Consider the following 16,487-nt stretch of genomic DNA (forward strand, 5'->3'; position numbering starts at 1 on the left):
ACTGCATGCTGCCTTAAATAAAAGTACTTAACACTATCACTGGACTTTCTGCTTTTTGATATGGCAACTGGTGTTATAGTAACATATCCAATATAGTCTGTTCGTCGTCTTTCCCTTTAATATTCAGAGCTCTCTTCTTGTTTATATATAATATATAGGTAACCTATTTGGCTATAATATGTTTCGCGTCTTTCTTCCGAAATAGTAAACAAATAATTAAATCAATCAAGTGGGAAGTTTTTGCCACATGTTAATCATTGGACACGTGACATTGAACTTTCGCTAAATTAATATGTTTATCCGTATTGTTGTGATATATGGCGAGCACAGACGAGCACATAGTATGATCATTTAACACAGAAACGCATCAAACTTTGGAAAGTTAGAATCTACACAGGTTGTACAGACTAGAAACAATGATTCTTTTACACCGACACAGTTTACGGCAATAAATAGAGAATAACAGGTTACTGTCTTTTGAGAAAGGGTATATCAGGCTCGGTTAGATATGATCCTGGATGGAGCCAGGCTTGCCGAGCTGTTATTCTATTTATCACGCCATTATTAACGATTTGTAAGTTTTTGTTAAATAGGAGCGCAAATTGTAAGCAGTGTTATCATTGCCAAAGACGTCCAGCAATAAAGTAGACGTAGCTCTTACAATCTGATGTCCTTGGACTTTATCATAGGTTTACACAGTGTAAAGTGTTCTCAGGTCAGAAAGGCTGCTTTTCTCAGACATGCTTTATCAGGCAGTTGTTACAGTAATGACATGATAAATGCGTTTCCAGGTTTTATTGTTAAGGACAGCACATGATATCCCGCGGGGTATTGTTTCAGGCAAGGACACACACCTACAACCCCCGACCTTCAGCAAGCCAACTTCATGGAAATCTCACATGCTGGTCCGAGCATGGCTCTTACCATCACCGGTAATTCAAAGTCAGATATCTTAACCACTTGAACGCTGATGTCCATTAAAAATAATGGGCTAAATATACTAGTATGTTATTGATATTCCCATACACATCTCTCATCATTCTTTACTCTGTCCAATTTCTTTTGTATCTTTAGAAGATCAAGTTTTGATTAAAAATAAAACTCGTCATGCGTTGTTTTTTCTCCTCCGTACTAACTGCTAACTGCAAGACTACATACGTCACATGTCTTCGTCATGTATCAGGTATATTACATCAGAACTTGTGTGTTATGTAGGACCAATCTATGATTTCTATGTTATGTATGTTGGTATACAAAGTGCTAATCTGCCAACACACACATTTGCCATCATGTTGAATAATATCACATCTGCATGTAAATTCGCTTTCTTCTCAATGACGATTTTTCAACCAGAGAAACGCCTTTCCGTAACAAATACATGTATGGACAACTAATGATCGCTACGACAAATGTATTGTCGTGTTTGCACCTATGTACAACTCAACACATTTATCAAAACTGCTATGTAGTATCATCACGATATACTATAGACATAATTATTACACTGACACGTCTGTCAGGAAGTGATTACTTGAAATCATAGTTGAAAAGGGAAATATTCCTAAGTCTAAATCACTCCGTCTAAACGTTATAATGTGCGTGTCAATATGTCATTTAAAACAAAATTAAAGACCACTTCAATCTTAAATAGATCAAATATAGAGAACTACTATAAGGCCCATTGTAAATAGTATTCTTACTGTATAAAAGGATAAAGTCAACTGTTGTCTGTGTTTCAAATCTGGTAGAAGTACGTCCAGTAGTTTGTAAACTAAACAAAGTGCTTGTATAGAATTCAAATATACCTTTGTGTTCGTGCGTTTAGTTTACGGAGTTGTTGTTAATAAAAAGTCAGACTGGTGAAAACGATAATTATGTCAAGTCAATCTGACTAAAGTACTTGATCTTCTAAACGAAGATCTGAGAACGACCCATTCACATTCGTCTTCTGTATATTTTGGATTTCCAATATTGCTATTTTTATTTTCGCAAATCTATTTTTGTTTGAACCAACCAGACAACTTGTTCGAATGTCAAAGAGTAAGAAAAATTTGCAGTTAATCCAGGGCTCGAACCCGGGACCTCTCATTTACAAAGCAAGTGCCCTACCGACTGAGCTAACCGGCTATCTGACACATTTCAACATAAAAATTGTTGATATCAAAACCCACGGCTTTTAAAGCTTGCAGGATATTGTAAGGTAGCTTTTGATTGGCTAGCGGAAGGGTTGTCAGAACGAGGCCATGAATAGCTCGTTATCAGATCCTATGCGTAGCGTAATAGGAGATGTACTTTAGTCAGATTGATGTCAAGTGTAACTTCTTTTAAAATTCAATGTGTACTCTTCTAGATTCGCATGTCATTTCATATTTGATAAATCATTAGCTATAAAGACATTCTAACAGATTAAGGTCTGTATCTTTAGTATGACTTCTCAAAGTATCACTTAATGTACGAGGACAGTTTACGTAATGTATATTCACATTTTTCAACTTTTTTCGGCTGAAAAAAAATCCATAACCCAGCTTTAATTGCCATGATGTGCGTGTTAGAACAAGAAAAAGTTTTGCATACATTACTTTTTGCCCACGAAACATTGGAAAAAAGGAAGCTTTAATTGATATGCCCTAACAGAGCACGTTAAGACAAACTACAGTGTTTACATAGCTTTAATTGCCATGCAAAGAGTCAAAACAGAGCATGTTAGAGCAAGAAAAAAATCTACTGCACACATTTATTTTTATGCTATGAGTTAAAAGGAACATGTTAGAAAATGAAATTAAATCTTGACGCGACATGTTCAGGAAATCGAATGCGGAAGTAACTGCTATCATATATACGGAAAGAAAAACTAGAAGTTATGAATGGTGTTATGCAGTCCTTATGTATAAATTATGTATGCCAGTCATTCCTGTAAAGTTTCATTAAAATTCGAGAACAGCGCAGACAATCCTTATGCACAGGAAGACAGACTAACGGACAGCTAAATGACAAAGTAAACAAGATAAAGTCTGTCATTAAATGGGGAAAACATTAAAACATAGCTAACCGTTATAGAATCGGCTATATTTACGTTGTAAGATATAGAAAACAAAGTAGCCGAGCTTCTAAATTGTTAATAAAATATGAAAGGGGACATGTTAAACATCAAACAAACACACCACAGTATACGCAACTAACACGACACCGTTAACATACCACACATCTACCACAATATACGGAACTAAGACGACTTCGTAAACATGCAAGACACACGCCAAAATATACGCAACAAACATTACATCGTTTACATATAACACACATGCTACAATATACGCACCTAACACGACACCGTTATCATACAACACACATGCCACAATATACGCACCTAACACGACACCGTTATCATACAACACACACGCCACAATATACGCATCAAACACGACACGGTTAACATACAACACACATGCGACAATAAACGAACCTAACACGACACCGCTAACATACAACATACATGCAACAATATAGGCATCAAACACGACACGGTTAACATACAACACACATGGCACAATATACGCACCTAACACGGCACCGTTAATATACAACACACATGCTACAATATACGCACCTAACACGACACCGTTATCATACAAAACACATGCTACAATATACGCACCTAACACGACACCGTTAACATACAATACACACGCCACAATATACACATCAAACTCGACACGGTTAACATACAACACACATGCGGCAATAAACGAACCTAACACGACACCGCTAACATACAACATACATGCCACAATATAGGCATCAAACATGCCACGGTTAACATAAACACACATGACACAATATACGCACCTAACACGACACCGTTAATATACAACACACACGCCGCAATATACGCACTTAACACGACACCGTTAACATACAACACACACGCCGCAATATACGCACCTAACAGGACACGGTTAACATACAACACATATGCCGCAATATACGCACCTAACACGACACCGTTAATATACAACACACACGCCGCAATATACGCACTTAACACGACACCGTTAACATACAACACACATGCCACAATATACGCACCTAACACGACACCGTTAACATACAATACACACGCCACAATATACACATCAAACTCGACACGGTTAACATACAACACACATGCGGCAATAAACGAACCTAACACGACACCGTTAACATACAACATACATGCCACAATATAGGCATCAAACATGCCACGGTTAACATACAACACACATGGCATAATATACGCACCTAACACGGCACCGTTATCATACAAAACACATGCTACAATATACGCACCTAACACGACACCGTTAACATACAATACACACGCCACAATATACACATCAAACTCGACACGGTTAACATACAACACACATGCGGCAATAAACGAACCTAACACGACACCGCTAACATACAACATACATGCCACAATATAGGCATCAAACATGCCACGGTTAACATACAACACACATGACACAATATACGCGCCTAACACGACACCGTTAATATACAACACACACGCCGCAATATACGCACTTAACACGACACCGTTAACATACAACACACACGCCGCAATATACGCACCTAACAGGACACGGTTAACATACAACACATATGCCGCAATATACGCACCGAACACGACACCGTTAATATACAACACACACGCCGCAATATACGCACGCAACACGACACCGTTAACATACAACACACATGCCGCAATATACGCACCTAACATGACACGGTTAACATACAACACATATGCCGCAATATACACACCTAACACGACACCGTTAACATACAACACACTTGCCATAATATACGGACTTAAGACGACACCGAAAACATGCAAGACACACGCTACACTATATGCAACTAACACGACATTGTTAACATACAACACACATGCTACAATATACGGAACTAACACGACATCGTTTACATACAACATACATGCCACAATATACGCACCTAACACGACATCCTTAACATACAACACACATGCTACAACATACGGAACTAACACGACATTGTTAACATACAACACACATACCAAAATATACGTACTTATCTGGACACCATTAACATAAAACACACATACAACAATATACGCATCAAACATGACACAGTTAACATACAACACACATGCCGCAATAATCACACCTAACACGACATCGTCAACGTCCAACACACATGCTACAATATACGGAACTAACATGACACCGTTAACATACTACACAAATGCCACAATATACGCACCTAACACGACATAGTTAACATACAACACACATGCTAAAATATACGGAATTAACATGACACCATTAACATACAACACACACGCCACAATATACGCAGCTAACACAAAACCGGAAACATACAACCACAAACTCACCAAAATATACGTATCTAACACTGAACTCTAAACATGCAACAACAGACACGCAACAATATATGCACCTAAAATGACACCGTTAACATACAACACACATGCCACAATATACGAACCTAACACGACATCGTTAACAAAAACACACATGCCACAATATACGCACCTAACATGACACCGTTAACATACAGCACACATGCCACAATATACGCACCTAACACGACATCGTTAGTATACAATACACATGCTACATTATACGAAACTAACATGATTCCGTTAACATACAACACAAATGCCACAATATACGCACCTAACTGGACACGGATAACATACAACAAACATGCATCAAACATGACATCGTTAACATACAGCAAACACGCCACAATATACGCACCTAACATGACACCGTTAGCATACAACACACATGCCACAATATACAGAACAAACACGACATCGTTAACATACAACACACGTACCACAATATAAGCACCTAACACAACACCGTTAACATACAACACACGTGCCACAATATACGCACCTAACACGACACCGTTAACATACAAAACACATGCTACAATATGAGCCCCTAACACGCCACCATTAACATACAACACACATGCCACAATATACCCATCAAACACGACACCGTTAACATACAACACGCATGCCACAATATACGCAACTAACACGACACTGCAAAAACATGCAACACACATGCCACAATATACGCAACTAACATGACACAGTTAACATGCAACACACATGCCACAATATACGGAACTAAGACGACACGGTAAACATACAACACACATGCCACAAAATACGCACCTAACACGACACCATTAACATACAACACACACGCCACAATATACGCAACTAACACAAAACCGGAAACATACAACCACAAACTCGCCAAAATATACGTATCTAACGCTAAACTTTAAACATGCAAGAACAGACACGCAACAATATATGCAACTAACACGAAACTGTAAACATACAGCAACAAACACACAACAATATACGCCACTAACACGAAACTGTAAACATACATCAACAAACATGCAACAATATACGCAACTAACACGAAACTGTAAACATACAGCAACAAACACGCAACAATATACGCAACTAACATGAAACTGTAAACATGCAACAACAAACACGAAGCACCGGAATCATCATAGGAAACGAAACCGCATTGTTTGAGACTGCCAGAATCATCACAGGATAGGAAACTGCATTGTTTGACACTGCCAGAATCACCATAGGCAACGAAGCAGCATTGTTTCAGACTGCCAGAATCATCACAGGTAAAGAAACCGCATTGTTTGAGAATGCCAGAATCACCATAGGCAACGAAACCGCATGTTTGAGACTGCCGAATCATTAAGCAACGAACAGCCACTGTCGAACTGCCAGAATCATCATAGCAACGAAGCACATTGTATGAACAGCACGAATCATCATAGGTAACAAAAAATCGCACATTGTAGCACTGCCAGAATACATCAAAGCAACGAACAGCATTGTTTGAGATTGCAGATCATCAAAGGCAACGAAAGCCGCATTGTTTGAGACTGCCAGATCATCATAGTTAACGAAGCAGCATTGTTGAGCACTGCCAGATCACAAAGGCAACGAACAGCATTGTTTGAGACTGCCAGATCATAAGGCAACGAAGCAGCATTGTTTGAGACTGCCAGAGTCATCAAAGGCAACGAAGCACGCATTGTTGAGACCGCCAGAGTCATCAAAGGCAACGAAACCGCATGTTTGAGACCGCCAGAGTCATCATAGGCAACACGAACAGCATTGTATGAGACGCCAGACATCATAGGCAACAAACAGCATTGTTGAGACGCCAGAATCATCAAAGCAAGACAGACAACGCAAGCATTGTTTGAGACTGCCAGAATCATCATAAAGCAACGAAGCAGCATTCGTTGAAACAACTGCCAGAATCATCATAGGCAACGAAGCAGCATTGTTTGAGACTGTCAGAATCATACAGGACCAAACCGCATGTTTGAGACTGCCAAAGTCATCATAGGCAAACGAAACAGCATGTTTGAGACCGCCAGAGTCATCAAAGGCAACGAACAGCATTGTTTGAGACTGCCAGATCATCATAGGCAACGAAGCCGCATTGTTTGAGACGCCAGATCACAAAGCAACAAGCAGCATTGTTTAGACCGCCAGAGTATCAACAACGAAAACGCAGCATTGTTTGAGACTGCCAGATCATCATAGGCAACGAAAGCAGCATTGTTTGAGACTGCCAGATCATCAAGGTAACGAAGCAGCATTGTTTGAGACTGCCAGAGTCATCATAGGCAACGAAGCAGCATTGTTTGAGACGCCAGAGTCATCAAAGGCAACGAAGCAGCATTGTTTGAGACTGCCAGATCATCATAGGCAACGAAGCCGCATTGTTTGAGACTGCCAGAGTCATCAAAGGCAACGAAGCAGCATTGTTGAGACTGCCAGAGTCATCATAGGCAACGAAGCGCATTGTTTGAGACGCCAGAGTCATCAAAGGCAACGAAGCAGCATTGTTTGAGACTGCCAGAGTCATCATAGGCAACGAAGCAGCATTGTTTGAGACTGCCAGAGTCATCAAAGGCAACGAAGCAGCATTGTTTGAGACTGCCAGAGTCATCATAGGCAACGAAGCAGCATTGTTTGAGACCGCCAGAGTCATCAAAGGCAACGAAGCAGCATTGTTTGAGACTGCCAGAGTCATCATAGGCAACGAAGCAGCATTGTTTGAGACCGCCAGAGTCATCAAAGGCAACGAAGCAGCATTGTTTGAGACTGCCAGAGTCATCAAAGGCAACGAAGCAGCATTGTTTGAGACTGCCAGAATCATCATAGGCAACGAAGCAGCATTGTTTGAGACTGTCAGAATCATTACAGGTTACCAAACCGCATTGTTTGAGACTGCCAGAATCATCATAGGAAACGAAACAGCATTGTTTGAGACCGCCAGAGTCATCAAAGGCAACGAAGCAGCATTGTTTGAGACTGCCAGAATCATCATAGGCAACGAAGCAGCATTGTTTGAGACAGCCAGAATCATCATAGGCAACGAAGCAGCATTGTTTGAGACAGCCAGAATCATCATAGGTAACAAAATCGCATTGTTTGAGACTGCCAGAATCATCAAAGGCAACGAAGCAGCATTGTTTGAGATTGCCAGAGTCATCAAAGGCAACGAAGCAGCATTGTTTGAGACTGCCAGAGTCATCAAAGGCAACGAAGCAGCATTGTTTGAGACTGCCAGAGTCATCAAAGGCAACGAAGCAGCATTGTTTGAGACTGCCAGAGTCATCATAGGCAACGAAGCAGCATTGTTTGAGACTGCCAGAGTCATCAAAGGCAACGAAGCAGCATTGTTTGAGACTGCCAGAGTCATCAAAGGCAACGAAAACGCATTGTTTGAGACCGCCAGAGTCATCAAAGGTAACGAAGCAGCATTGTTTGAGACTGCCAGAGTCATCATAGGCAACGAAGCCGCATTGTTTGAGACCGCCAGAGTCATCAAAGGCAACGAAGCAGCATTGTTTGAGACTGCCAGAGTCATCATAGGCAACGAAGCAGCATTGTTTGAGACTGCCAGAGTCATCAAGGCAACGAAGCAGCATTGTTTGAGACTGCCATAGTCTAGGCAACGAACGCATTGTTGAGACTGCCAGAGTCATCAAGGCAACGAAGCAGCATTGTTTGAGACTGCCAGAGTCATCAAAGGCAACGAAAGCAGCATTGTTTGAGACTGCCAGAGTCATCATAGGCAACGAAGCAGCATTGTTTGAGACTGCCAGAGTCATCAAAGGACAAAACGATAAGCCAACATAAGCGACACATTGTTTGAGACTGCCAGAGTCATCAAGGCAACGAAGCAGCATTGTTTGAGACTGCCAGAGTCATCATAGGCAACGAAGCAGCATTGTTTGAGACTGCCAGAGTCATCAAAGGCAACGAAGCAGCATTGTTTGAGACGCCAGAGTCATCAAAGGCAACGAAGCAGCATTGTTTGAGACTGCCAGAGTCATCAAAGGCAACGAAGCAGCATTGTTTGAGACTGCCAGAGTCATCATAGGCAACGAAGCGCATTGTTTGAGACGCCAGAGTCATCAAAGGCAACGAAGCAGCATTGTTTGAGACTGCCAGAGTCATCATAGGCAACGAAGCGCTTGTTTGAGACGCCAGAGTCATCAAGGCAACGAAGCAGCATTGTTTGAGACTGCCAGAGTCATCATAGGCAACGAAGCAGCATTGTTTGAGACGCCAGAGTCATCAAGGCAACGAAGCAGCATTGTTTGAGACTGCCAGAGTCATCAAGGCAACGAAGCAGCATTGTTTGAGACTGCCAGAGTCATCAAGGAACGAAGCAGCATTGTTTGAGACTGCCAGAGTCATCAAAGGCAACGAAGCAGCATTGTTTGAGACCGCCAGAGTCATCAAAGGCAACGAAGCAGCATTGTTTAGACTGCCAGAATCATCAAGGCAACGAAACCAGCATTGTTTGAGACTGCCAGAGTCATCATAGAAACGAAGCAGCATTGTTTGAGATCTGGCACGAAGCATTGTTTAGGTACGAATATCCGCATTGTTTGAGACTGCCAGATCATCATAGGAAACGAAACCACATTGTTTGAAACCGGCAGAATCACCATAGGCAACGAAGCAGCATTGTTTGAGACTACCAGAATCATCACAGGTAAAGAAACCGCATTGCTTAAGACTGCCAGAGTCATCATAGGTTACGAAACCGCATTGTTTGAGACCGCCAGAGTCATCAAAGGCAACGAAGCCGCATTGTTTGAGACCGCCAGAGTCATGAAAGGCAACGAACCAGCATTGTTTGGGACCACCAGAATCATTATAGGCAACGAAGCAGCATTGTTTGAGACCGCCAGAGTCATCATAAGTAACGAAGCAGCATTGTTTAAGACTGCCAGAGTCATCAAAGGCAACGAAGCAGCATTGTTTGAGACTGCCAGAGTCATCATAGGTAACGAAGACGCATTGTTTGAGACCGCCAGGGTCATCAAAGGCAACGAAGCAGCATTGTTTGAGACTGTCAGAATCATCATAGGCAACGAAGCAGCATTGTTTGAGACTGCCAGAGTCATCAAAGGCAACGAAGCAGCATTGTTTGAGAATGCCAGAGTCATCATAGGCAACGAAGCAGCATTTTTTGAGACTGCCAGAGTCATCAAAGGCAACAAAGGAGCATTGTTTGAGACTGCCAGAGTCATCAAAGGCAACGAAGCAGCATTGTTTGAGACTGACAGAGTCATCATAGGTAACGAAGCAGCATTGTTTGAGACTGCCAGAGTCATCAAAGGAAACGAAACCGCATTGTTTGAGACCGCCAGAGTCATCAAAGGCAACGAAGCAGCATTGTTTGAGACTGCCAGGGTCATCATAGGTAACGAAGCCGCATTGTGAGAGACTGCCAGAATCCTCATAGGCAACAAAACCGCATTGTTTGAGACTGCCAGAATCATTATAGGTAACGAAACCACATTGTTTGAAACCGCCAGAATCACCAAGCAACGAAGCAGCATTGTTTGAGACTGCCAGAGTCATCATAGGTAACGAAACGCATTGTTTGAGACTGCCAGATCATCTTAGGCAACGAAGCAGCATTGTTTGAGACTGCCAGAGTCATCAAAGGCAACGAAGCAGCATTGTTTGAGACTGCCAGAGTCATCAAAGGTAACGAAGCAGCATTGTTTGAGACTGCCAGAGTCATTACAGGCAACGAAGTAGCATTGTTTGAAACTGCCAGAGTCATCATAGGCAACGAAGCAGCATTGTTTGAGACTGCCAGAGTCGTCAAAGGCAACGAAACCGCATTGTTTGTGAGACCGCCAGTGTCATCAAAGGCAACGAAGCAGCATTGTTTGAGACTGCCAGAGTCATCATAGGTAACGAAGCCGCATTGTTTGAGACCGCCTAGAGTCATCAAGGCAACGAAGCAGCATTGTTTGAGACTGCCAAATCATCATAGGCAACGAAGCAGCATTGTTTGAGACTGCAGATCAAAGAACGAAACCCATTGTTTTGAGACCGCCAGATTCAAAGGCAACGAAGCAGCATTGTTTGAGACTGCCAGAGTCCAAAGGTAACGAAGCGCATTGTTTGAGACGCAGAGTCATTAAAGGCAACGAAGAGCATTGTTTGAGACTGCCAGAGTCATCATAGTTAACGAAGCAGCATTGTTTGAGACTGCCAGAGTCATCAAAGGCAACGAAGCAGCATTGTTTGAGACTGCCAGAGTCATCATAGGCAACGAAGCAGCATTGTTTGAGACTGCCAGAGTCATCAAAGGCAACGAAACCGCATTGTTTGAGACTGCCAGAGTCATCAAATGCAGCGAAGCAGCATTGATTGAGACTGACAGAGTCATCATAGGTAACGAAGCAGCATTGTTTGAGACTGCCAGAGTCATCAAAGGCAACGAAACCGCATTGTTTGAGACTGCCAGAGTCATCAAAGGCAACGAAACAGCATTGTTTGAGACTGCAAGGGTCATCATAGGTAACGAAGCCGCATTGTTTGAGACCGTTAGAGTCATCAAAGGCAACGAAGCAGCATTGTTTGAGACTGCCAGAATCATTACAGGTTACGAAACCGCATTGTTTGAGACTGCCAGAATCATCATAGGAAACGAAACCACATTGTTTGAAACCGCCAGAATCACAATAGGCAACGAAGCAGCATTGTTTGAGACCGCCAGAATCATCACAGGTAAAAAAACCGCATTGCTTAAGACTGCCAGAGTCATCATAGTTTACGAAACCGCATTGTTTGAGACCGCCAGAGTCATCAAAGGCAACGAAGCCGCATTGTGTGAGACCGCCAGAATCATTATAGGCAACGAAGCAGCATTGTTTGAGACTGCCAGAGTCATCATAAGTAACGAAGCCGCATTGTTTGAGACCGCTAGAGTCATCAAAGGCAACGAAGCAGCATTGTTTGAGACTGCCAGAGTCATCATAGGCAACGAAGCAGCATTGTTTGAGACTGTCAGAATCATTACAGGTTACGAAACCGCATTGTTTGAGACTGCCAGAATCATCATAGGTAACGAAATTGCATTGTGTGAGACTGCCAGAATCCTCATAGGCAAGAAAGCAGCATTGTTTGAGACTGCCAGAATCATTATAGGTAACGAAACCACATTGTTTGAAACCGCCAGAATCACCATAGGCAACGAAGCAGCATTGTTTGAGACTGCCAGAGTCATCAAAGGCAACGAAGCATTATTGTTTGAGACTGCCAGAGTCATCAAAGGCAACGAAGGAGCATTGTTTGAAACTGCCAGAGTCATCATAGGTAACGAAGCAGCATTGTTTGAAACTACCAGAATCATCAAAGGCAACGAAACCGCATTGTTTGAGACCGCCAGAGTCATCAAAGGCAACGAAGCAGCATTGTTTTAGACTGCCAGAGTCATCATAGGTAACGAAGCCGCATTGTCTGAGACCGCTAGAGTCATCAAAGGCAACGAAGCAGCATTGTTTGAGACTGCCAGAGTCATCATAGGCAACGAAGCAGCATTGTTTGAGACTGTCAGAATCATTACAGGTTACGAAACCGCATTGTTTGAGACTGCCAGAATCATCATAGGAAACGAAACCACATTGTTTGAAACCGCCAGAATCACCATAGGCAACGAAGCAGCATTGTTTGAGACTGCCAGAATCATCACAGGTAAAGAAACCGCATTGTTTGAGACTGCCAGAATCACCATAGGCAACGAAGCAGCATTGTTTGAGACTGCCAGAATCACCATAGGAAACGAAACCGCATTGTTTAAGACTGCCAGAATCACCATAGGAAACGAAACCGCATTGTTTGAGACTGCCAGAATCACCATAGGAAACGAAACCGCATTGTTTGAGTCTGGCAGAATCATCATAGGCAACGAAACAGCATTGTTTGAGACTGCCGGAGTCATCATAGGTTACGAAACCGCATTGCTTGAGACCGCCAGAGTCATCAAAGGCAACGAAGCAGCATTGTTTGAGACTGCCAGAATCATCATAGGCAACGAAGCAGCATTGTTTGAGACTGCCAGAATCATTATAGATAACGAAACCACATTGTTTTGAGACCGCCAGAATCACCATAGGAAGCGAAACCGCATTGTTTGAAACTGCCAGAATCCTCATAGAGGGAAGAAAACAATATTATTTGAGACCAGAATCCTTACAGGCAACGAATCAATATTATGCCAGACAGCAAGAAGGAAACAAAATAACGTATAAAAAACAACCAGAATCCTGAAAGAAAGCGAAGGAGCATTTATTAGATAAACAAGCATATCGTGACTTTTGCTTGTGAACCAGAAGTACAGGTTTCGTTCAATCCTGATAAGCTTCACATTAGAAAAGAATGGAACATTGACTTTTGTGTTGAGTGTGACTTAATGCAGACCTGGAGCGCCTGTACAAATTACAGACTCTGGTGTATACCGGATTCAAGCAATTTGAAGGAAGAGTATCTTAAATGTATATATTTTGTAACCATGGTAATACTAACCATAACCTTTAGTCGGTATATTATACATATTATACAATAATTGCGTGCGGGCGTGCAATAATAATAATGATAATGCCGTGCGCTCCAATTGATAACCACTTCAGGATATGCGCAGAAGACCACTCCAGCTCTGCAATAAGCAACATTGTTTTTATTGTCGTATTTAAATAGCCAGCCTAGTGCGGAATAATAATGTTATTTTATGTTGTCTGAATAGAACCGCCGACGTTGCAAAAGATCTATATAAAGAATTTAAATAATGAAACACTTTGACATATTATACTGTTGTTTTTATTATGTAAAAAACACTTTGACAGATACCGTTGTTTTTTATTATCTGGTTTGTCGTCAAACAGGGATTGGGTGAATTTCACCGAAATGTTTATACCTATCGTTCAAATTCAGTAATTGTCTCGGGCTAACTGATATACGAGATGTAACTACATGATAGAGAAGTTAATTAAGAATGGGTACATATCAATCACGGTTTCAAAAGTGTATACATCACAGGCAGTACAGTCGACCTACATAACGCAAATGTCAAAACTGAACAAAAATACAGTGCATATGTCCTTATTTACAATAAAAAGAGACATTTTACCTTAACAGACGTAATTTTATTTCTGTTACAGTGATAGGTACATACGTCACACTGGCCATTACAATGATAGGTACATACGTCACACTGGCCATTACAATGATAGGTACATACGTCACAGGCTTACAATATAGGTACATACGTCACACTGGCCATTACAATGATAGGTACATACGTCACACTGGCCATTACAATGATAGGTACATACGTCACACTGGCCATTACAGTGATAGGTACATACGTCACACTGGCCATTACAATGATAGGTACATACGTCACACTGGCCATTACAGTGATAGGTACATACGTCACACTGGCCATTACAATGATAGGTACATACGTCACACTGTTCATTACAATGATAGGTACATACGTCACACTGGCCATTACAGTGATAGGTACATACGTCACACTGGCCATTACAATGATAGGTACATACGTCACACTGGCCATTACAATGATAGGTACATACGTCACACTGGCCATTACAGTGATAGGTACATACGTCACACTGGCCATTACAATGATAGGGACATACATCACACTGTTCATTACAATGATAGGTACATACGTCACACTGTCCATTACAATGATAGGTACATACGTCACACTGGCTATTACAATGATAGGTACATACGTCACACTGTCCATTACAATGATAGGTACATAGGTCACACTGTCCATTACAATGATAGGTACATACGTCACACTGGCCATCACAATGATAGGTACGTATGTCACCCTGTCCATTACAATGATAGGTACGTACGTTACACAGTCCATTACAATGATAGGGAAGTACGTCACACTGTCCATTACAATGATAGAGACGTACGTCACACTGTCCATTACAATGATAGGTACATACGTCACACTGGCCATTACAATGATAGGTACATACGTCACACTGGCCATTACAATGATAGGTACATACGTCACACTGGCCATTACAATGATAGGTACATACGTCACACTGTCCATTACAATGATAGGTACATACGTCACACTGTCCATTACAATGATAGGTACATACGTCACACTGGCCATTACAATGATAGGTACATATGTCACACTGGCCATTACAATGATAGGTACTACGTACACAGGCCATTACAATGATAGGAATACGTCACACTGGCCATTACAATGATAGGTACATACGTCACACTGGCCATTACAATGATAGGTACATACGTCACACTGGCCATTACAATGATAGGTACATACGTCACACTGGCCATTACAATGATAGGTACATACGTCACACTGGCCATTACAATGATAGGTACATACGTCACACTGGCCATTACAATGATAGGTACATACGTCACACTGGCCATTACAATGATAGGTACATACGTCACACTGCCATTACAATGATAGGTACATACGTCACACTGTGCCATTACAGTGATAGGTACATACGTCACACTGGCCATTACAGTGATAGGTACTACGTCACACTGGCCATTACAATGATAGGTACATACGTGCACACTGGCCATTACAATGATAGGTACATACGTCACACTGGCCATTACAGTGATAGGTACATACGTCACACTGGCCATTACAATGATAGGGACATACGTCACACTGGCCATTACAATGATAGAGACGTACGTCACACTGTTCATTACAATGATAGGGACATACGTCACACTGTCCATTACAATGATAGGTACATACGTCACACTGGCTATTACAATGATAGGTACATACGTCACACTGGCCATTACAATGATAGGTACGTACGTCACACTGGCCATTACAATGATGGGGACATACGTCACACTGGGCATTACAATGATAGGGACTTACGTCACACTGTCCATTACAATGATAGGTACATACGTCACACGTGCCATTACAATGATAGGGACGTACGTCACACTGTCCATTACAATGATAGGTACG

The 16,487-nt window shown here is 41.7% G+C and overlaps 1 protein-coding gene across 1 annotated transcript; it reads left to right on the forward strand.

Moving 5' to 3' along the window:
* The first annotated feature begins 10,255 nt into the window (after positions 1-10,255).
* On the forward strand, positions 10,256-13,542 carry LOC123525841 (Kruppel-like factor 18). The gene is made up of 3 exons (XM_053539651.1): positions 10,256-10,866; positions 11,589-12,763; positions 13,016-13,542. Exons 1-3 carry the CDS (start codon positions 10,256-10,258, stop codon positions 13,540-13,542), a joined length of 2,313 nt encoding a protein of 770 aa, XP_053395626.1.
* Positions 13,543-16,487: the final 2,945 nt, after the last annotated feature.

The sequence above is a fragment of the Mercenaria mercenaria genome, chromosome 3, assembly GCF_021730395.1.
Source record: "Mercenaria mercenaria strain notata chromosome 3, MADL_Memer_1, whole genome shotgun sequence".
In the NCBI taxonomy this organism is placed as follows: Eukaryota; Metazoa; Mollusca; class Bivalvia; order Venerida; family Veneridae; genus Mercenaria; species Mercenaria mercenaria.

What these genes read in the sequence shown, in the direction of transcription:
- LOC123525841 (XM_053539651.1), top strand. Translation starts at nt 10,256, where the DNA reads ATGAAAGGCAACGAACCAGCATTGTTTGGGACCACCAGAATCATTATA. An exon ending in ATAGGTAACGAAGCCGCATT is followed by an intron (nt 10,867 to 11,588) that starts GTGAGAGACTGC and finishes GAGTCATTAAAG; the next exon opens with GCAACGAAGAGCATTGTTTG. An exon ending in AACTGCCAGAGTCATCATAG is followed by an intron (nt 12,764 to 13,015) that starts GTAACGAAGCAG and finishes GAATCATTACAG; the next exon opens with GTTACGAAACCGCATTGTTT.